Source organism: Chiloscyllium plagiosum, chromosome 31 (genome assembly GCF_004010195.1).
Source record: "Chiloscyllium plagiosum isolate BGI_BamShark_2017 chromosome 31, ASM401019v2, whole genome shotgun sequence".
NCBI classification, from domain to species: Eukaryota; Metazoa; Chordata; class Chondrichthyes; order Orectolobiformes; family Hemiscylliidae; genus Chiloscyllium; species Chiloscyllium plagiosum.
In genome coordinates, this window is record NC_057740.1 from 13,780,647 (window position 1) to 13,805,132 (window position 24,486).

A 24,486-nucleotide genomic window follows, 5' to 3' on the forward strand; every position below is an offset into this window, starting at 1 on the left:
TGGTGTTGAGGGAACCAACAGAAAGGAAAACCTACTTGCTTCCAACATTACAAATACGGGGTAGACCATTTAGGACAGAGATGAGGAGAAACTTCTTCACCCAGAGAGTGGGGTGGCTGTGTGGAATGCTCTGCCCCAGAGGGCAGTGGAGGCCCAGTCCCTGGATTCATTTAAGAGTTGGATAGAGCTCTCAAGGATAGTGGAATCAAGGGTTATGGAGATAAGGCAGGAACAGGATACTGATTAAGAATGATCAGCCATGATTATATTGGACGGTGGTGCAGGCTCGAAGGGCAGAATGGCCTACTCCTGCACCTATTGTCTATTACTGATGCTTTGACAGTTTTGGTAGAAGTGATCACCACAAAGACCTTGTGGAGACAAAGTCCTGTCTGCACACCAACGACTTATTTCAACATATGTGCTATTACCAGACTCAGAACAGATCTAACAGCTCAGAACTGGGCATCCATGAATATTGTGGATCACCATCAGCAGTATTGCATTCAACTGCAATTTGCAGCTTCATGGACTGTTATCTCCCATCATTTTCCCATTAACATCAAACCAGCAAATCAATCCTGGTTCAATGTGGACAGCAAGAGAGCTGAGAAACATCACAACCAGTTCTGCCATTTATGATGATCATGGCTGATCTGCTAAGTTTGCCAGGAGCAGCAGCAGGCATACCTAAAAATGAGATGTCAACCTATTGAAGGATTAAGTGCATGCCAAATAACATAAGAAGCAAATGACAGGCAGGGCTTAGCAACTCCATAATCTATGGATCATATCTAAGCTCTGCAGTACTACCACATCCAGTTATGAATAGTGATAGACAATTAAACTGGAGGAGGCGGCTCCACAAATATCCCCATCCTCAATGATCCCAGTGACCTATGCAAAAAAGGACAAAACACTCAACAATCTTTGGTATAGTGGATGATCCATTCTAGTCTCCTCTGGTGTTACCCAATATCACAGATTCTGGCAACAGTACTAACAATTCGTGCTCCAGAACAGGGCGTGCCCTTAGTCAAGCTGTTCCAGTACATCCACAACACTGGCATCTACCCAACGATGTGGAAAGTTGCCTGGGCACATCCTGCACACAAAAAGTAGGGTAAATCCAACCTGGCTGATTACCGCCCCATCAGTCTTCTCTTGATCATCAGTAAAGTGTTGGAAGGTGTCATCAGTAAAGTGTTATCAAGCAATTCCCTCCCTAACAGCATAGTGGGTCTACCTACAGCACAGGGGCTGCAGCAGTTCAGGAAGCCAGCTCACCAACACCTTCTCAAGGGCAATTAGAGAAGGGCAGTAAATGTGGGCCTGGCCATTAACATCGATGTAAGTTAATGAATAAAAAAAAACTCTCACTCTGACACAAACACACACTGGAGGAGATGATGGGATTTAACTTTAGCAGAGAAATAATAAAAGTGTGTGCAGGAGAGAGCTAAAAGACAGTAATGTCCCACTAGTTTTGTGTAACTTGTCATGTACAAATAAAACTAGGACAAAGCTAAAATTATTGGTAATAATACAGAGAATGGTGCTGGGGCAAATAAGATATTTAAAGACTTTTAAGACTTACCCCCAGCTACATTTCACCAAACTCAGGTGAAGACATTTTAATCACCCATGGGGAGGAAACAGTAGGTGGAGCCTTCAGTAAACCACACCCAGGCAGCAGGTGGGAGTACAGCCTCGGCTGGACATAGACTACAACACCCAGAATGCATACTGGCTGTCAAAACAAATAGTAACTGATACTCTCTCTCCCAGGTAATGAGAATCTGGAATACTGTCCCAGAGCGGTTCAGTGCAAACACATTGAGGTGTAAAACAACAGCTTGAGAGATGGGTGGTGCTGTCTGAGCTCAGTCTGTTTGAAGACACTAATCCTAGGGATTAGCAGCTAATGCACCCTCTCTCACAGGTCTTGCCTTGAAGGACATAGGCAGGAGACACATATTGGAACATCATTAACTGCAAGTTTCCTTCCAAATGATACAGTATCCTTAGAACTTTATCGCCGTTCCTGCACTGCTGTTGTGTCGAATACTGGGAATCCCTCTCTAATAGCACTCTGGATGAAGTTACATCACCTAACTGCAGCATTTCATCAAGGTGGCTCACCACCAACTTCTCAAGGCCGGTAAGGGATGGATCGTGCAAATGTTTCTAATTCTGTTTCATACCACATTACCAGATGTAAAGGAGCTTTATCCTGCATTAGAACTGCAATGTATCACTCTAGATTCCCATTTCTCCAGTGATTGTACATTCATGTTTGAACTGAACACAGCTCCCCATGTGTGGTCTGAACAATGCATTCAAAATAGCTTACTATCTCACTGTTCTGGTTTATGTACACCAACACCTTGTTCAAATTGGTACGCACTGACAATGTGGAAAACACATGCAGCTGAATTTAAGCATGTTGAGCTAAATTTAAACACAGCAACAGAGTTTAAAATAACATTTAAATTCAAACAAACACAGCTAAATGTAAACATGCAAGAGTAAATTAGATAATTCTCAACAAACAAGGCTTTGATTTCTGACTCTCACAGAAAATGACTCAATTGCACAAGTCAATACTCAAACAATAACAATCCTAACATTTCACATAATTAAAGTGAATTTGGCATGTTCAGTCACTGTAGGACATTCAAATTAGAGCAAAATACTGTGAATGTTTGGAAATCTGAAATAGAGACAAAGTTCTGGAAAAACTCAGCAAGTCTGGCAGCATCTGTGGAGAGAAAAACAGTTGATTTTCGAGTCCTGTGAGATTCTTAGTCAGAACTGCAGGACTCTCGCTCTGCCAAATAATAATTGACAATTACAAGGAAGGAAACAGGAGAATTTAAGTTAGTAAAGCGAGAGGAAAGAAGCAACTGGAGATGGGGTAGAATAGAGAAGAGACAGGACACAATCTGAGGCAGCAAACAGCACTAGCCAGGTTTAGAAGAGAACAGTTCTAGATAGAAGGATCTTGTCTGCCCTGATGGATATCATACCACAATGGTATGTTAATCTGCACATACCTTCTGTCTATCATCTGGTAACATTTCTTCAGCCAGCCTAGGCCTGGCATCCTTCTGCGAGGTGTGGCTCCATTCAGGTAAATGATCATGTAGTCTTCTGCAACCAGCAGCTCCAAGATACTGATTACATACCTGAGGGCCAGAAAAAGAAACAGCAACATTCAACCAGGTCACAGAAACAGACAGAATCCGAGTAACTGTGTTTTCAACTTTCCCTGGTTGGTGCCTAGTTCCGCAGGTCTCATCAGTCCTGTGGCAGCTTGCTCAAGCATCAGTTCTTCATATGTCAGTCTAAACTATGCATAATGGCAGGTTTTCCAAATATGGACTGGGAGAGGTACATCCTATTTTCTCCGTCACGCTCAATAGTGGGGCTGTCATTCTCCCCATTCAGCCTCTTCTTCAGTGTTTGTTTTCAGTAAAATGAAAGATGTTAATGGTGGAGATTGGAACTCTTCAGGACAGACTATTAGCATCAAGAAGCAGAATAAAACTCCTGATCTGACCCCAGACCCCAATAATTAGCTATCTGGTGACTTCTGGGTAAGATTGACCATTAGAGCTGAACTAGATGAGATTCTTCTCCCGGTCTCCAGGCTGCATTATAATCCAGGTCACTGAGAGAAAAGGCACTCTCTCACCTGCCCTACCACTAGTTCCACCCTCCTCTCAGACCCTAAATATTGAAGGGGCATATTGCACCCTTACTGCTCACTCTATACATTACTGTACAGTTACTTTTGGAAATATTCAGTGTTACAGATGATAAACCACAGGCAAACCAGGGAGACCCAAAGGAGTTAGTGCTTTGGCTCAACCGCCATGCATTTGATTATGGCTTTGTGAAGAACTTTGCATCAATTTGTCTACAGTAACAGAGCAATATAAATTCACACTATTAAACATCTCTTAGTTTGTGCTGAAGTAGCAGATCTCCCCAGTAAAACAAACATCTTCAAAGCCCCTTGATAGGGACTGTGGAAGAAATATTTTCGAAGTCTCCGCTCCCGATGACTATCAAGTGATCCTGTTGCAAAGTACATGTGTAGATTTGGAGGGGCAAGCAGAGTCTTAAAGCTGACACCCAATGTTCGTGCAAAACTCAATAGTGACTGGACAGGAAAGAGGGAATCTAAATTTGAAATCCACGTAAGGAATAATATTTCTGCACTTATCTGCAAAAGTGACATGCAGGAGACAGGAACAGAAGGAAAAGCATCCTTCCTTTAACTTGTCTCTTTTTTTTAAATCTCAATCTCAAATGTCTTTTGATATTTTGCTGATAAAACTAATTTTCTTCTCCCAGATTTGTTGCTGTCCACTACCCTAGACTATTCTTTACCAGGATTGCAAAGCTATGGAATTCATTACATTCTTACCACATCCTTTAACTCTACGCTCTACACACTTCTGAAACTCAAAACTTGGGGTCTCAATGATTTAGTTCATCTTCTGTCCTTGCTGTTGTCTTGCACTGTAGACTTTGAGCTTTCACTTCAGCTTAACAACATTAAAATGAGACTTGACCGAATTAATGGAGTAAACTGTTAATGCTTTCCAGCTTTGAGGATAATTCAAAAGCTCGTGACTCTAACCAGGAAGGATGGCAAATAAAAACTGGACAGGGCACTTACAGGAAGAGGTTTTCCATGATATAGGTATAATCTGCACAACCACTGTCAGGTAAATAACACGCAGCAAATACGATAATTGCATTCAGACCTTCACCGTAATAACCTGTGAGGAAGATAAAAGTTTTACCTTGTATAATGCATGACAGCTTCAAACAGTAGTATTTAATGGATAGTGATTAATGTCATTACAATGTGTATAACAGTATAAAAAAGGAATTATTCTCACTTGGCAAAATGCTGAGAGGGAACTTGTTCTGAGTCTTTATCATGAAGAGAAGTAGAGTTGGAAATTTGGTTGTTTGGCTCGTGCTGTGAGCAGGGAATTAGAAAACATGCTTTCATATTTTCAATAAGAAAAATGAATAACTTCCCACTCATGGATTAGAGTATGTGGCAGAGAATCTCACGTAAAACAATTGAGCTAATTATAAAATAACTGGGCAAATATTTGCTTGGAAATGGTGCTGCAGCTTAAAGGAATGGATAGAGATTAACTGATTTAATAATCAATGCTTCATAATTACAGGGGCACTGAAAAGATGATGGGTGTGGCAGGGAAAGAAAGAGACAGTAAAGGTTTGTGACAGTCCAGAGTAAAAGAGTACAGGTGCAGAATAGGTTAAGTGACAAGGTAAACTTTACACAGTGTGAAAAGAGATTAGAGACATTGGTAGAATCCATGTTAAACTGTACATGGATACATTGAAGTAAGTGATGGTCTTTTCTCATTCTGTGCTTTGCTATCTTCCTAAAACCTTTCTTCCAATTCTAAAATGATGTCCTCTTAGGACATCAAAACCCTGACATTCTCTCAATCATACATTTCAAAACTACCATAGTGAAACCTGTCAGACTACCATTATTATGTGCAAAAGACTATCCATGCCACAAGTTTATTTTAGATCAGCCATGATCTTATTAAATGGTGCAGGAAGCTCAGGGGGGCCAAAGGGCCTGCCTCCACTAATTTGCATCTTAAGCAGCTAATTTCTAACTCTGTTCACTCAGGGCCATTGGAAAATAACTGGAATCTTCTGACATTTTTTTTGAATATTGTCAATTGTGATCTGGGACAGAACAAACTTATGATGCGAACTAACATTCTTTCATCTTGCAAAACGTAAAATTGAAGAAATTAAAACTGTCCTCACTCCATACCAACCTGGGAAGCTATCCCTACCTCCATGTGTCACCACTCTCATATATGGCCTGATGATTTTCATATCAATCCTGTGTTCCTGCTCTCCTATGATGATTGTCCTCCACAGTCTCCCATTGGTAGATTCTCCATCTTCTGCACAGTCTTCAAAGGACCCCCCCTTTGCACTGGGAGAGTTTTTTGCGCTTGCAACTGGAGTATCATCTGGAAGACATATAGTAGTAGATCGCTCCTGAATGTCCTTAGCTGTCCCATTTCAAGTAATATAGGATCACATTCATTTGATCAAGGTTTCATTCTTGAACCTTTCACCCAACGTTGTCTGGATTATCGAGCTTGGTACCTCAACCAACTGCACAAGTGGAAAATGCCTGACTGTTAAACCATGTGCACTGATAGCTCAACCCAGAAGCAAAATACCACAGATGTTGGAAATCTGAAATAATTCCTGCTGAAAGATCATTTCAATTTAGATTAGATTAGATTACATTACAGTGTGGAAACAGGCCCTTCGACCCGCCGAAGCGCAACCCACCCAGACCCCTACATTTACCCCTTACCTAACACTACAGGCAATTTAGCATGGCCAATTCACCTGAGCTGCACATCTTTGGACTGTGGGAGGAAACCGGAGCACCCGGAGGAAACCCACTCAGACACGGGTAGAACGTGCAAACTCCACACAGCCTGAGGCGGAATTGAACCCGGGTCTCTGCGCTGTGAGGCAGCAGTGCTAACCACTGAGCCACCGTGCCGCCCACATTTGAAATGGTAACTTTGTTTCTTTCCACGATGGCTGCCTGACCTGCTGAGTATTACCATCATTTCATGTTTTTATTGTAGTGGAACCCAATTGTGCCTTCAGCTGACAATTTGCATACTTACTTTGCAAGAGGAGCTTTTGGACAGCAATCTTGGGCGATTTGCTTGTCCACAGATACCAGTCTCAAAGTACCCTTTATTATTTATTTAAATAAGCCAGCAGGCTGTTCACTTTGGTGCCACCATATGCCAATTGTGTAATGGGAGTGAGTGGATGTGGCTGGTCACTGACTGTTTTACTTGCCTCCCCACTCCCTGCCCCACTAGAAACACACCTCATGGGGACATTTGAAAATCTAGCTCCTTGTCAAGACTCACATCCGCAAGTAGAAAAAGCAGAAGCATACAGGGGAGTAAATTGGTGCCAGTAGTTTATCTGTAGACAGATAAGGCAATGTCTCCAGTCAATAGTCAAAGACATTATTCCTTTATTCTGTGAACAAAAGCAATCGCTTTGAATCCTAAACTGACCTGTGCAACTGCCAGCAATGCCTAGAAACACGTGCTTCTTTTGCAACACAGAATCAGACTGTTCAATACCTTAATTTAGTTTCTTTCAAATCCAAATACATCTCCTTTAGAAGTGCTCCTGAGTTATCAAGACTCCATGTTCAAGGTTTGACAGTGGATGACAATTGTGCAAATAAAATTCTCATTGTATATTTCTTCTCATTCTTTATATAATAATTTGAATTTCTATTATTTATGATGTGGGTTGGAATTTAAGAGTTTCTCTGTGCCACAGACTAAGGACCTGACAGGAGCAAAACTGAGGAGCTACAGTTCCACCATTTGCAGGAGGATGTAATTATATTTGATAGGTTTCCATATAAACACAGAAATTTATAACATCTAAAGTTAATATTAAAGAGCAATATAGTAGTAATAAAAAGAAATAAGGCTTTGTAGACAGGAAATGAGTTTAAGATATTTGATCTTTACTGAGTTGAGGAAGATGATCACTCCCCTACATGTCTCAGATATCTGTAGTTCCCCTTTCTATCGATATACCTCTGATTATTTTCTTAGATTCTCTTTCACTTGTCCTCCCCGACTCTCTTTCTCCTTCCATTTCTATTTCATTCTGCATTTATTTTTAAGTTCTTTCCTTTTTCAGTGAGAGGTTCTGGGTGGTGTGACATGCAACAGTAAATGAAGGAGCCACCAACACTTGCATTTGAGATGTGGAAGTTTGGATATATTTGCAGCTCTCCTTCCATTTCTCTCCTCGATCTCTCATATCCCAGGTATTCCCACCCTCTTCATTTTTCCTCCTACTCTTTTATATCCTATCATCATGTCATTCCTCTGAACTGGCTATCCAACCTCTTTATACTATTATGCACCCATCTACATTATACAATCATTCACTCACTTCATCCTTAATCCTCCCTCTGTTCCTATTCACTCCTCCTCAGAGCTGATGGGAGCAGTCAAATGCTCCAGCTTCTTTAAGTAGGATCCCACTCACTTCCCCTTTCTGGTCATAGAAATGTACAGAACGGAAACAGACCCTTCGGTCCAACTTATACATGCTGACCAGTTATCCCAAGCCAATCTAGTCCCACCTGCCAGCACTCGACCCATATCCCTCCAAACCCTTCCTATTCATCTACCCATCCAAATGCCTTTTAAATGTCGCAATTGTACCAGCCTCCACCATTTCCTCTGACATCTCATTCCTTGCACGTGCCACCCTCTGCGTGAAAAAGTTGCCCCTTAGGTCTCTTTTATATATCTTTCCCCTCTCACCCTAAACCTATGCCCTCTCGTTCTGAACTCCCCTACCACAGGGAAAAGACTTTGTCTATTTATCCTATCAATGCCCCTCAATTTTGTAAACCTCTATAACGTCACCCCTCAGCCTCCAACGCTCCAGGGAAAACAGCCCCAGCCTGTTTAGCCTCTCCCTATAGCTCAAATACTCTAACCCTGGCAACATCCTTGGAAATCTTTTCTGAACCCTTTCAAGTTTCATAACATCCTTCCAATAGGATCCTTGAACCTGGTACCAGGGAGACAACACACCATTCTGATTTTTCGCTGTTGGCCACAGAAACGTCTGTCTGTACCTCGGACTAGAGAGTCCCCTAATTGATCTCTTGGAACCTGACATACCCCTCATTGCATTAGAGCCAGTCTCAATACCAGAAACTTGGTTGTTCGTGCTACATTCCCCCAAGAATCCATCACCCCCTTCATTTTCCAAAACAGCACACTTGTTTGAAATGGGGATAGCCACAGAAGACTCCTGTACTACCTGCCTACCTCTCTTACCTTTCCTGGAGTTAACCCATCTATGTGACTGTATCTGCAACTTTTCTCCCTTCCTATAACTGCCATCCATCACACCCTCTTGCTCTTGTAAATTCCTCATTGTCTCTAACTGTCACTCCAACCGATCCATTCGATCTGATAGGATTTGCAACCTACATTTATTGCAGATATGATCCTCAGTAACATGTAAACTCTCCTTAAACTCCTAAATCCAACAAGAACAGCATATCGCTCTACTAAAGGCTATTTTTGCTTCTTTCAATCTACAGACCCAGAATATAGCACTGTCTTATTCCTCTACAAAACACTGTTCCAGGCTAACCTAATACTTATGGCTTAAAAATAAAAGTTTAACGAAGAGATATATCTCAATAAAACACATAACCAAGAAATAACCCACTCTACTCACTACTGCAGACTTATAGTAAGGCCACACTTAAAAATATTGTCTTATCTTTTTAAAAGTCTTCTCTCTGTCCCCCTCTCTCTCTTCCCCCTCTCTTTTTNNTCTCTCTTCCCCCCCTCCCTCCCTCTCGCTTTCTCTCTCCCCCCCCCCCCCCCTTGCACTGATATCTCTCTCTCCTTTTCACTGACCTCTAACCATGCGCTGCCTTTGTCTGTTCCTCTCCCTTTTGTTGTTGTTGCTGTTGTTTTCACTTTTTTGGTCTCCAAAGTGCAGCAGCATACAAAACGCTTATTGCTGCTCCTGGAATTCTAGGAAATCACCTCCAACATCTAAAATACCTCAAAAAAATGAGCAGCCTGCTATGGCCAGAAATTTTTGACATCCTGCATCTCGGATTACCCACAATCCATTGTCTTTTCTCCTGTTTGGTCATCATAGAAGTTTGGCTTACCTTCCAAATTCCAGTTTAAAAAATGATCTTAACATGAGCAAAAAAAACCGCCCACCTTTCACAATATTTTTTCTTTGTCTCTTTTCCTCAACTCCTCTCTCAACCATCCTCTAACATTTTTTTTCTGAAACTCTGTCAGGCTCCTCTCTTTCTTTCTCAATCTCTATTTCCCTAATGTACCTTTCAATACCATCTTGTTTCTAAACCTTCCTTTTCCTTTCACTGCCTCACTTTTGACATACTGCCCACTCTTTAGACTGTTCTCTTATTCCTCTTGCTTCCTGTCTCGGCCAAGGCAACTTACTGGCTTCAATTTATTTTTATTTGTAGTAAAACGAACATTAGTAAAACAAAGACATCCTTGGCTGGATTCTCCTTTCCAAAATGAGGTAGCATTGACTAACTGGTGACCTGCTGTAAACATATTTTCTTGATTAAGAGGTCGTTTGATGCAGTACTCTATACTCCACCCCACCCAACATACAGAATTCTACAGTGGAACAGTTGCTACCACACCTGAAGAGGGTGTATGCATGTAGAGGGCAGAACTTTTTTTTAAATTCACTTGTGGGACATGAGCATCGCTGGTTGGCCATCCCCATTATTGCCCGTCCCTAGATGCCTTTGAACTGAGTGGCCTGCTAGGACAATTTCAGAGGGCAGGTGAGAGTCAACCACATTGCTATGGGTCTGGAGTCACATGTAAGCCAGACCAAGTTAGGATGGCAGATGTCCTTCGCTGATGGACAGTAGTGAACCAGAATGGCTTTTTCCAAAAATCGACTGATTTCACGATCATCAGTAGATTCTTAATTCCAGATTATTACTGAATTCAACTTTCACCATTTCTTGTGGCAGGATTTGAACCTAGGTCCTCAAACCATTCCCTGCTTTTCTGGATTAATAGTCGAGCAACAGTACCAATAGGTCATTGCCTCCCTCATATGGTTAAATAAGGTTAGAACTGGCTCAAAGGGAACTTTAACATATTACTTTAGCAAGGCCTAAAGATTAGTAATTGTGATTCAGTTAGAGGGAAAGGCCACTTGGGACTCCCTCCCAGTTGTAATTAACATGGAATAGGTATAGAAAGGGTGGTACAGAAGAATTCTAGTTCCCAGTCTTGAGTGGGAATAGTGGAAGAATATTTAGTCCGCTCTCTCCCTCTCATATCCTCCCTTCTCTATCTCCCCTTCACTCTCTCATTTGAATACTTTCTCTGAATCTTACATAAGACTGCAACTTATTTACTTAATGCATGATTATTCTTACTCATTATCGTGCATAGATAAATCTAGGCCACAACTTTTTTGAAAAGTTGATATACATTTTATATCAAAGGGGTATATAGGGAATTTACAATAAGGAAAGATGAGACAAAGTGAGATTAATTCTTCGGCATGGAGGATACCAGGGAACGAGTTAATTCAGATGTACAAAGTCCTGGGGAGCCTAGATAAAGTGGATAGAAAGCACTTATTCTCCTTTTACAGAGAAGGCATTAGGAGAGGGGACATAGATTAGGGGAGAGCAGAGGAGAACCTTTTCAACAAAAGATGGTAGGGGTCTAGCACTCACTGCCTTGGGGGATGGTCATAGAGTTGTACATCACAGAAACAGGCCCTTCAGCCCAACTCGTCCATGCTGACCAGGTTTCCTGAACTGACCTAGTCCCATTTGCCTGTGTCTGCCCCATATCTTTCCTATCCATGCACCTGTCCAAATGTCTTTTGAACGTTGAGGCAGAGGTCCTGAAAATTAAAACCAAAACATTTGGATGTGTATTTGAAGGAGTTATGGACCAAGAGCTGCAAAGTAGGAGCAGACTAGACTGGTTTCTTTCCAAGCCATACTTTCTTCAATCTTTTAAATTTCTAATTAAGTTGTTGAAATTTGTCTCCTTCATTCTCAAAGTTATTTTTAAAAACGCCAATAGACAAAATATCCAGTCAGTCAGCTTGCAGGCAGATGTGTTTGTTACATATCTTGCCTTTCCCTTTTTCGAAGGTTTGCAGCAGATTTATGCTCATAAGCAATATGTATACATTCTAAATTCTACTATAAATATGGATGTAGAAACTTATAACAGGTATCAGCTGTTCAAAAATATGACAAAAGCGTGACTATGAGAAGTCAAACTGTGAAGGGAAGAAATAGGTGTGAATGTGTGAAATAGGTGTGAAGATTTATGATGCTGGTAGACCTTTTAAGCCATACATGTACTACATAATTCCCATAAGGGTCAGACTTACTTCTTGTCACTCTTTCTCCATCCATGATAATGCATATTTTTTTAAAAAATTCACAGGATTAGGGTGCCACTAGCTAGGCCAGCATTTATTGCCCCATCCCTAATAGCCCAGAAGGTAGTTAAGATTCAACCACATTGCCATGGGTCTGGAGTCACATGTAGGCAGTTTCCTTCCCGAAAGGACATTAGTGAACCAGATGGTTTTTCTTGCAAATGACAATGGATTCATGGTCATCATTGTAATAATATATGAGCTGACTCAACATGAGCATCATGATGTCAAAAGGCTGAATAATGGGTATCAAGTGCATTGAATTCTGTAGTTTTAAAATGTAAGAAAAATCAAACTACAATAGTGTGTATTGCAATTCTTGTGTGATCATCTTGGAGCAGTCCCTCAACTTATTTTCTTAAAAACAGTCTTGAAGCCGATCAGTAATCCAGCCTAGTGTTGTACAGCTTACAATACTGATATTGATAGGCACTGGTAGCAAAAATTAGATTGTAATATTTTACTCTGCTATTTGAACCAACTGTTCAAACACTTTGTACTGTCAATGAAGACACAGAAATAACCCTTATGCTCAGCACTGTCCTTAATTTGGGGAACCCATTTTATTCATCCAGAAGTAAATATACAATAGAGAAAGATGTCCACCACAGAGTAAACTCCACAATATAATCAATGGTAGCCAACCAGAAGGAACAATCAAAGAACAGTCAGAATCTTTCCATGATAATATTCACTCTCTTTGTACTGAGCTTGATGGGGATTAAAAGTGAACTCTAACCTCGCAGTTGATGGCTCAAGGTCTGCTAATGTAGTTCTTAGTTCATCAGCTTGGATCTTCCTTACGATTGTAAACCTGACTTAGCTCATATCTAAAGAATAGTGAGGTCCCAGAGGAACCTATAACTAAGAAAGCTTAAGTCTAACAATAGTCAGGCCCATTCTGGATAGCAAGGGAGAAAATAGAAAACCAAAGGAATTTTTCAAAATTACCTTCCCACTCCAACTCATTTCCATTTCCTAAATATTCCAGGGAATCTGTCTCATCCGGAGTCTCCAGGTCATCAACATTAATGTCGAGGTCATCAGGTGTATCCAGGTAGTCATCTGACAAAATGGAGCCTTCACTCTGATCCAGCGAGATGTTAATTTCTGGGGCAACAAGAGTCTTACGTGTCGGATGATTCCCAATGATATTCAGTGTGTTAGGTGGCACTGACCAGGAACAGAGGTAGAGAGAGTTACTAGTATTACTGAGTATACACACTTTCACTGATTTGTTAGAATCCATAGAATGGTCAGTCATTGGCTCAAAAGCTCGGTAACATACGTGAAACATTTTGTGAAAGATTCAAAGTTTCTTCCATTTGTTATAAGACTCTACATTTGAACAGTCTCAGCATGATCTATTGGGTCCATCAATGCACCCACCTGGATTGTGCTGGTTTCTTTAACTCATTTTCACAAAGAGTAGGTGTTGCTTTCAGGGCCAGTATTTATTACCTTTAGAAGAAGTAGTGCAGTGGTTGGCCTCCTACTCAAACTACCAGGGAGTAGTTTGAACTGAGTGGCTTGCTAGGCCACTTCAGAGAACATGTTAAGAATCAACCATGTTGATAACAGTTGAAAGCTTTCCTACTTTAAAGGAACAGAGTAGGTTTTATGACACCTATGTCACGGATACCAAATTTTTTTATCTCCAGATCTTATTAAATTGAAAGCTGATTTCTATGATAGGATTTGATTCCCTTTGAGTTATTGGTGCAGTACTGTAAACAATATATTACTGTACACACAGATGAACCAGAGACAAGAGAAGTATTGAGATTATTGATCTTCATAGTTGAAAAATGGGGCAAAGATGTCAGAAAATATCCTAAAGGGAGGATTACCTAGTGAGTTTCATTCACCGCTGGGTGAAAAGCTAGCTTTTTGAGGAGAGGTAAATGAGGATTTCCTGTCCGGGAGTTGGCTCCTGCACCAAGTCAGACTCTATTACCTCAGAATTCGGTTCAAATCCAATCAAGACAGGAAGGATGAAGCTTGCTCTCCTGTTTGATATAAGATTCCACCATGAACTGGGTTTATGAGTCTCAATCAAGTTCCTCAAACATGAGTTAAACCCTATTCAGCATCTATAGGCAATCTCATTCAAGATTTGTCACAACACAACTGGTGTAGGAAACACAAAAATAGCACTTTGGGACAGTTGAGTTGCTCTTCCTAGGGGGCTTATTACTGAATCAGTATCGAGATATTTCATACAATATCTGCTCAATGTGTCTTGGATATGTTTAATGGAGCAGTGTCGAGGGTGTTTTATCCTATATGTACCCTGTGCTAAATGGCACAGCAGGTAGGGGTTGCTTCCCCTGCACCAACTCTCAAACTAAAGAACTCAAACTGACAAAAGAACAGACTGACTCACAAGTTCTATTTTCTAGAGCTGGCACTCGTCCAAGAACATCCATGCCTTGTTCCTCTGGAATCGGTCTGCAGAGCAAAAGGAAAAGTGTTACATTTAATAGGAAGCGCAATTGTAGGAGGATCAGTTGCTTGGGTTTGTCTGTGGTTTCAGGGAATCAACTTTAGTTCTTAAAACAGAGACTGACCCAGTTCCAGGTGAGTATCTTAACCACAAATTGAGACCTTTTATCCCCTTCTAGTAATATAGGAAAAGGAATAGGACATACAGGCCCAGCAACCTGTTGCACCATCAATGATGTCCAGGCTGATCTGTATCTTAAGGCCATAGACCTGAATTGAGTATCTTTTAGTTCTATAGCTAGTAAAACAAAATCAATCTTAGATTAAAACTACTATTGACTCATGTGGATAAGATGATGCAGGTTCAGTTAGGAAAACAAATGCAATGTTAGCATTTGTTTCAAGAGCACCAAAATACAAGAGTGCGGATGTACTGCTGAGGCTGTATAAGGCTCTGGTCAGACTGCATTTGGAATATTGTGAGCAGTTTGGGCCCTGTATCTAAGGAAGGATGCGCGAGTATTACAGGGGGTCCAGAGGAGATTTACAAGAATCATCCCAGATGAAGGGTTTGTCATATGAGGAGTGGTTCAGGATTCTGTGACTCTATAGAATTTAGAAGGTTGAGGGAGACCTCATCAAAACTTACAGAATACTGAGAGGCCTGGATGGACTGGATCTGGAGAAGATGTTTCCACTAGTAGGACAGACTAAGGCCTGACTGCATAGCCTCAGAGTTAGTGGACGACCCTTTAGAACTGAAGTGGGGAAGAACTTCTTCAGCCAGAGGGTGGTGAATCTCTGGAACTAATTGCCGCAGAGAGCTACGGATGCCATGTCATTGAGTGCCTTTCTTGATTAGTAAGGGGATTAAGAGTTATGAGAAAGCAGGAGAATGAAGTTGAGAAATATATCAGCCATGATCAAGCAGTGGAGAAGACTCAATGGACTGAATGAACTAATTCTGCTCCATCATGTGATTCAAAGAGCAGAGTTTCTCCTTTATGTCAGCATTTATCCCTCAACAAAGGATTTGATTAACTGGCTATTTCTCTCAAGGCGATTTTTGATCTTAATGTGTCCTAAATGATTATCTCATTCAAAAAATTGAATAATGTTGCACCGCTAACTATTTTATTTCTCTGCTGCTTAGAAGTTGTATCTTATGTATTTCAATAGAATTTGACAATTATGTCCAGCAATTCTCTTTCTGTTAAGTCTCCTCTGGGATGTATTTCTGCCATGTACATGCTCCACATTAACCCCCACTGACTACTTCTGCCTCCAGTCCTCTTCCCCCTCTTGTCCTGACAATGCTGTCTTTATGGAGCACAGATTCCAAAGCTATCAGCTCACCTCAGTTACCTTGGCCAAGTGATAATTCTTTGATGGTAAAGAGGAAAACATGACAAAGCCTGACATTAACTGTATTCAATGAGAATACTCAAATGCTCCACAGAAGGGGTTAATACGGAGCAATTGAGAATAGGTATGCTAATTTGATATTTTCCTCCTCTTGTTAGGGGCCAAGTATAGCACATCAAATGTTAGTTCAGCTGAGATCAGCTGTCCCAGCAGAAAGTGTTCATCAAATTTAAAGTCTTCCTAATCTATAATGTTCTATTCCAGTTTAAGGTTGTGGATTTACTCACTGAGCTACTGCAAAAGCTGAATTGATGAAACTTCCAAAGATATGTTTATTGGTCAGAGCATCGAGTATAGGAGTTAGGGTGTCATGTTTTGGCTGCACAGGACAATGATTAGACGACCTTTGGAATACTGTGTTCAACTCTGGTCTTCATGTTATAGGAAGGATATTGTTAAACTTGAAAGGGTTCAGCAAAGATTTACAAGGATATTGCCATGGTTGGAGTATTTCAACTACAGGGATAGGCTGGGCTTTTTTTTCTTTGGAGCATCAGAGGCTGAGGGGTGACCTTATGGAGTTGTATAAAATCAAGAGGGGCATGGATAGGGTGAATAGTCAAGATCTTTTCTCCCAGGGTAGGAGTGAACAAACCCGGAAGCCTTAGGTTTAAGGTGAGAGGGGAAAGATTTAAAAGGGACCTAAGGGGCAACTTTTTCATGCAGAGGGTGGTGCATGTATGGAACGAGCTGCCAGAGGAAGGGGTGGAGGCTTGTACAATTACAACATTTAAAAGGCATCTGGATGGGTATACGAATAGGAAGGGTTTAGAGGGATATGGACCAAAAATGTGACTAGATTAATTTAGAATATCTGGTCAGCATGGACAAGTTGGATCAAAGGGTCTGATTCCATGCCGTATAGCTCTATAACTCTATACTAAAATATTAATCAGTGTTCAAAAGCAATAACTTTACATTCAGCTGCACACTGTATAAGGAGGCTTCCCACACACGTGGGAGCTATGGAGAATGCTTTGTACTATATACCCACACCACACAACAGCAGCAGGATCAGCAGCAGCACACCAGAGAAATCCAGATTTAAACACTGCAAGGAAAGATAGGATGCAAGGTTCAAAATGGAAGTCAGCTGGTAACAGTACTGCATAGCACTGCATTCAATAATGAAACACTGTCACATAAGCAAGTCTTTGTAACACCTCAAGCATCAACAGACTGAAATTTGGATACATCAAATAAACAAGGCAAAATAAATTCTTAAATTATATTTTTTAAATTGTCCAAACATTAACATTTCATTTCATTCTAACAGGACTGATCAAAACATCGCACAGAAATAGAAATGGTATCTCACCTTTTTGAATCTTTTCATCAGTAGGCAAGGAAATATATCATGTGAAAATAATCTTTCCTGTCAGAAATGTGTCGATAGAAACAGCTGGGGCTTCACAGTCCTGCCACCATTTTGATGTTACTGTCACATGATTGGGATGCGATTCCTTGTATGGGATATTATAGTCACCCCTAACATCCCCATACAGATTAAATGGAATAAGCTAAGCATTTCTAATGAGGGAGATGTGAACTGAGCATGCCCAACATCTCCATAGGGATCAGCATCACTTCAGGATGATGGGAACAAAGGATTAAGCCCGGTCACAAGAGCATCACTTTATGTCTGTTTGTACAGACTAGCTTTCAAACCTATCACTGCACACCTTTACATTGACTGATTACGTTCACTCCTGCTGCTAAATTGCTTGTGGCCCTGATAGGAAAGAAAAATAAAAGCATCTTCAATTCTGGATGAGAATCAATCCTTCCCTCTTGAAGGGGCTGAATCCCTGCTGCAGTATAGGTTCCATCACCTTCTGGTTCCTTAGCTAAGTGGCCGTTCTTTATGCCCGAGCCTGGACAGTGAGTGCAGAAGCTATTCAACAACAGGAGCATCACTGTGGATGAGTATGAATTAGGATCATCAGAAGATGGAGTAAAATTGAATGGATAGAAATTGTATATGTATCACTGATTCCGTCTTTTCACAGAGTCCAATTTCTACACTCATTATGCAATCCAGTTGTAAGCTCCTGCTGATACAGCAATGATGCCAACCAGTGTCTCAATGGGTAAATTTACTTGCCTGATATGATGCTGAGCTACACAGTGTGAAAGGCTCCACGTCATGTGGGTAGAGTCTAATTCAATCGATGATATATGGCCTTTTGGAACTGAAATTGGTTTACAGCAAACACAGTACATTGGTCATATATTAGATCTTAAAAGTTGCCGTACCAGTCAGGCTCCTGTCCTTGTCTCACTTCATTCAAACAAACAGACATACCATCTGCTGACTTTTGTGACCCTCAGAGTACACTCATCTAATAGTAAAATATACTTAAGATTTCTGAAAGGGGATTCTATCTGCGAAGATTTAAGGGAATGTCTGCTGTGACGTTCTATGGAAACATTTGTTGTGACAATCTGTGGATATGTTCCACTTGTAAATGTCAGTTTTTACAACATGTATTACCTTATCGTTTTCTCCACCTTTGCTCTAGTTGGTGAAGGGCTGCCTTTCACATCAAAGGACTGAAAGGGAGTACTGACTTTAAATAATTCACTGAAATCCAGCTGAAACTAATGACCATCTCCCCGCCTCCTGGTTACAAAAGACATTTGGGCTGCTTCAAGCAATAATTAGGAGCAGGAGTAGGTCAGTCTTCACATTCCAAAGAAACATTAGCACTAAATTGCCAATTCAACCACAAGAGTGACATATAAAGTTGAATAGAGGCAACAGTGCTAACTTCGTGTCATGTGCCACTCTGAATTTCTGCAACAGTGATCAACAAGGTACATCATAAGCATAAAATGCTAGAAACACTCAGTGTTGCTCAATGGTTAGCACTGCTGCCTCACAACGCCAGGGCCCCAAGTTCAATCTCAGCCTTGGGTTACTATCTGTGTCTGCTAGCTGCTCTGGTTTTCTACTATGGTCCAAAAATCCAAAAATGTGCAGGTTAGGTGCACTGGCCATGCTAAAGTGTCTGTGGTGACCGGGAATGTGCAGGCTGGGGGTGAGTTAGCCATGGTAAAAATGAGTGGTTACAGGGCTAGGGTGAGATCTGAGTGGAATGACTATTTGGAGTGTTGGTGCAGACTCAATTAGTCAAATGGCTTCTTTCTGCACTGTAGGTATTCTGTCACTTTAGATCAGGCAGCATCTGTGGTGAGAGAAAGATTTAATATTGTAGACCTGTGACTCTTTGTCAGGTCAGGCCCAAAGGGAGGCAATAGCCTAGCAGTATTATCACTAGAGAATTAATCCAGAGAATTAATTCATCATACTGTGGCAGATGATGAAATTTGAATTTACAAAAATCTGGAATTATAAGAGTCGATTAGCGGAAAAACCCATCTGGTTCACTAATACTCTTTAGGGAAGAAAACTGCCATCTTTACCTGGTGGGCGATATATAATTCCAGATGCACAGTAATGTGGTTGGCTTGGCTCTTCACTGCCCTCTAGGCCATTAAGAATAGTCAATAAATGCTGACCCAGCCAGCAACACCCTCATCTCATGAATGAATTAAAAAAAACATTGACTGAGACTGTCCAGGCACAGGACTGACATTGGGATCAATGTGCACTCTGAGCTTATGTTGGTGGTCAGTGGGACCACAGTGGCAATCTATAGGTGGGATGTGGGGGTGGGATGTGGTGGGGGGTGGGGGGGGGGGGGGGGAGGAGGTAAAATATTTTTTCCTCTGAGGAAAGGGGGCATTGCAGCCAGAGGCCCATTCCTTGGGCCACAGAGCCTCTAGCCATAATAGCAATCACTAGGAAACCATTGAGAGGGCACTCCCATACCACTGCCAGCCACACTATTCATTGATGTGTTCCTCTGCTGCTGGCAAAATGTCCAGGGCCTGGGAAAATGGATGCCAATTGACCTTGTACTCCATTGGTGGGCTGACAGGCCACTACCATCCTCAACGTTGGGTTTGGCAGGCAAGTGAGGGAGCTCCACAGCAATTTACTCCCCAGCCCATAAATGTCCCACCAACCCTGCCTCCCAGCTCATCCCCTGGGTACTGACATAAACCCAGACAATAACTGTTTTCCCTTGTTGCAGACCTTGAGAAACATGCTGAGTATTTCCAGAATTTTTCAGATTTCTAGAATGTGCAGTATTTTCGTTCTTGAAAGGAATGATAAGCTGCAGGTTTTCATGTGCAGTTTCCCCATACACTGTTTGCTCAGTCAGCTCCTCATTCACTTACTATCAAGTGAAGGTCAGGCTCTCACCATTTTAAAATGGCCCTTTCACTTGCTCTTTAAAACCTTGGCTAACACAACTATCACATAGCAACCCAGTAAAAATATTTTTCCTTGTTAAAATTCTTATTGTTTGGTAATATATTTAATTTCTCAAGATGGGAATTTGCCTTTCAATGACTGGCCATAATTCAAAAATATTTCACTGGCTGATGGGATAACCTGAGGTTTTGAAAGGCACTATAAAAAGCAGGACTTTTCCTTTGCCCACTTCTACCCAGCAGGAAATAGGGAAATCTGTATCTAGTCCATCCCACAGCTGGCAAGCACATGAATGGAGGCCAAAAGTCACATGGGGGAACAATTCTGCAAATAGATGGATGGGGAGCTGGGCTGCAAATCTCAATTTCCAACCTTTACAACTAATGCTGCCAGAACGTTCAAGTTCAATCTGAACTGCTTGTGTCAATCCTGACTGTTACCCAATTGTATTGTGTGCTTCTGAGAGATCCGCATTCAGGATGTGCTGCAGTTCTCTACCTGGGACTCTGCATTAATTATTATCACCATGCTGAGTCACCTGTATATGGTTAAGCATCTCATTCACTTCATGCACTGCGAAGTGACAGGTTATATTGTACTGAAACATTTATACTGGGTATGCACTTCCTTTCTTACAATTTGCAATCACACATTTCTGTTAATATTCCTGTCAGTTTTGCTGTCAATGTTCATGGTGTTTGCAGGCTCTGGCATTCTACATGGATTCTGAAACATCCTTTTCAATTCACTTGGGTACAAAAATAATGACATTAACTGTCTATTAGGGTTAGTTATTAGCCATTAAGTTAGTAGTGCTTGTCTAAGGACCCTTCAGATGCTGAAATTAGACTTTATTACTTTGAGTATCCACAGGTAAATGCTCAAAAAAAATCTTTTTGAGGTGTGGGACTCACTCTAAAACATATTATGTATCTGCTTGGTTCTTTCATCAAGAGTTAGGAAAGCTATGCTTTCAAGCCTCATTCCAGGAACTGAAACAAAACCTAAACTGGCACCAAATGTTATTGAAGATTCTATCCATCAAATAATTCAGCCCATCATGTCTGTGCCAAGTCATTCCACTTGACCTGCAAGCTTCTCCTTTCCTAGTAAATATTCAATTTTCCCTATAAAAGGTACTACCAAACTTGCTGCCACTATTCTGTCAGCCAGAAAATTCCAGATTATTGCAGCTCATTGCACAAACAAATTTCTTTTCACCTTCTATAACATCAGGAGATGTAGAAGAAGCAGGTCATTCGATCCATCAGATCTGCTCCACCATTCAATGAGATCAAATTTCCTGCCTTTTCCCCATAATTCTTGATTTCCTTTAATGATTAAAAACCTTTCTATATCAGCTTTAGAATTACTACAGTATGGAAAACAGGCCATTTGGCCCACTGAACTGACAATGTCCCTCTGGAGAGCATCCCACCCAGACCCATCTTATCGTTGTAATCCTGCATTTCCCAAGGCTAACCCATCTAACCTGCACTTCTCTGTATACTATGGGCAATTTAGCATGGCCAATCGACCTAACCTGCACATCTTTGGACTGTAGGGGGAAGCCCAGAGGACCTAGAGGTAACCCATGCAGACACGGGCAGAACATGCAAACTCCAGACAGTCAGTCACTCAAGGCTGGAATTGAACCTGGGTCCCTAGTCCTATGAGGCAGCTGTGCTAACCACTAAGCCACTGTGTCACGTCTGTATACTTAATACCCCAACATTTACAGCCCTCTGTGGTAAAGAATACCACAGATTCACTACCTTCTGAGGGATTAAATTCTTCCTTATCTGTCTTGAATGAGTGATCCCTTACTCTGAGATTACACCCTCTGGTTCTTGACACTTCCACAAGGCACTCATCCACAACCTCTCAACATCTACCATGTCAGACACCCTGAGAATATTATATGCTTTAATAAGGTCACCTCTCATTCCTTTAAACTCCAATGAATACAGGATCAATCTACTCAACCTCTCCTCATAAGACAATTTCCACACCCAGGACCAATGTAATGAACCTTTTCTGGATGGGCCCCCATGCCAGTATATCTTCCCTAAGATAAAGAACCCATAACTATTCACAGTATTCCAGGTGTGGTCTAACTAATGCCTTGGAAAGTTTTAACAAACCTCCCTACTTTTACACTTTAATGATAAGGACTAACATCCAATTCGTCTTCCCTTTTACCTGCTGAATTTGGATGCCAGCTTCTTGTGATTGATGCACGAGGACCCACTAATCTCTGTTCTGCAGACTTCCACAGTCCTTCTCTATTTACATGTTAATGTTTCTCTATATTTCCCAGAAAAGTGCATAACCTCACATTTTTCTATATTGTATTCCATCTGCCAAGTTTTTGCATACTCACTTAACCTGCCTACTACTGTGTGATTTAAAACTGTGTGATTTAAAACCGTCTTCTCACCTGGATGTTGAAGATATTAAATTGAAATCTCCAACCAACTGTCCCCTGGTTCCAGATCCTATGTCACAATTTGAAGCTGAGCAAGGAGCTTAACATTCTTCCCATAACTGATCATTTATCACACAATTATCGGATATTAGTTGAGTTGGTTGGTTATTGTTTATTTCCTACACAAAAGCAGTCACTGTACTTCCACACTGGTGATCATATAAAGCACTTTGAGACTATGAAAGGACACAACAGATATGCAGATATTATTAGATGTACATTTGAGATACATAAGGGATGGATTGTCTGTCAGATCCAGTGCCTCAAACATTGTCTTTCCAATTACAATTGCAATTTGTAATTACAATTACAAACTAAAAATGTTGCCTCTCTCCTGAAGGCACTAATAGTCTCTGGGTACCAGCTCCATGTAAAGCAGCGACACTTTGATTATTCACTGGGACAAAATCAGTCGGCTATTCAACCACCGGCAGCATCACATGTCTGCTTGTCCAACATTGGCGCTAACTAATGTGAATTTTCCTACAGGGATCACAAGATCCTATCTGGTACCATCCCAATTTACACCCCCTACATCCTAAACAGAGGCACAATTGGGGTTCTTTCTGGGCAAGGAGGGACATAACTAAGATTTAAAGAATCAGTGAAATCCCGAAAGGGCAAACATATCAGTCAATGAATCTGGAACCACGATCTACTGAGACAGGCAGTGAAAGAGTTAACAGCATAAATGTTTGCAGCAGGGCTTTGTGTCCCTGATGCTCTCAGCTTCGTCGGGAGTGCTCCCTTGAAAATTGATGGGCTCTCAGCACAAACGTAAATGTGGAGATGTGACAGCATCTGGATAGCTAACCTGGGAAAATCATCATCCTGCCATTCCTCTTTCAGTTCAACATTTTCCATTCGAAGTGCTGCCTCACTGGTCCCCATCAGAATCCCGAAGATGGTGGGCTAAAACAATTCGGCAGCTGAACAAATATAATAAATGATACGTATTATAAACATCAAAAGGTGCTGTCTAGTACAAGCACATAAAATCATTTTGATACATCATTTATCTGGTATTGAAATAACAACAAAAGAAACAGTTAGAAAAGGACCACTTACATTCAGTCTCTGATCCTTTACAGCTTATTATTTTAATAAGAAATGGTCCTTTTGTCCATCTCCAACGTATTCCTCCGTCTGCTTCTCCTGAAGCAGATTATTTAAATTGTTGGAACTAAAAGCAGTGTCTTAAATAAGCTGAACCTTTTGCCACCTTCACTTGAAGCCTTGTTATGCTGACTATATCAGTGCTTTCTTCACCATTACGGGTGCAGATGCCAATCACTGACTTATTTTTGCATTGCCAGAACACTGCTGGTAGGCACAGTGCTGTGTGCAGAGGTAATTACCAGGTTGGCAGGCACATCAGCAAACAGCAGTTTGATTGGTGGCATCCTGTGATGAAATCTGCCAGCACCATCCAATCATCAACAGAAGGGAGAAATCAGAACATATTGTTCAAACTGTGCCACATCTTCTCTATCTGGGCATTGCTCAATCCTGCTTTATCTGCTCTGTCTCTCTCTCCACCTCCCCCCCACCCCCCCAACTCCTCTCTCTCTTGCTCCCACCTCACTTCCACAAACAAATAATTCCTCTCATTGGAATAACTGAAAACGACACAACCTCCAAAGGATGTGTGGTGTTGGTCACAGTCATCGAGTTGCACAGCATGGAAACAGACCCTTCAGGGGAAAGTGAGGACTGCAGATGCTGGAGATCAGAG

The 24,486-nt window shown here is 41.3% G+C and overlaps 1 protein-coding gene across 3 annotated transcripts in view; it reads right to left on the minus strand.

The window, feature by feature from the left end:
- Window positions 1-24,131, minus strand: part of LOC122565227 (caytaxin-like) — a 45,775-nt gene extending 21,644 nt beyond the window's left edge. The window contains exons 1-7 of one of the 3 annotated variants that reach the window (XM_043720986.1): window positions 23,820-24,131; window positions 23,566-23,680; window positions 14,495-14,559; window positions 13,060-13,281; window positions 5,871-6,053; window positions 4,691-4,793; window positions 3,057-3,188 (exon numbers count right to left, since the gene is read on the minus strand). In XM_043720986.1, the coding sequence (XP_043576921.1) occupies window positions 3,057-3,188; window positions 4,691-4,793; window positions 5,871-6,053; window positions 13,060-13,281; window positions 14,495-14,559; window positions 23,566-23,642 (782 nt within the window). In that variant the 5' untranslated portion in view covers window positions 23,643-23,680; window positions 23,820-24,131. Of the gene's footprint in view, window positions 1-3,056; window positions 3,189-4,690; window positions 4,794-5,870; window positions 6,054-13,059; window positions 13,282-14,494; window positions 14,560-16,972; window positions 17,030-17,296; window positions 17,458-18,472; window positions 18,491-23,565; window positions 23,681-23,819 lie in introns of those variants that run through there. The other 2 variants (XM_043720988.1, XM_043720987.1) reach the window with 2 other exon arrangements.
- Between the last annotated feature and the right edge of the window lie 355 nt (window positions 24,132-24,486).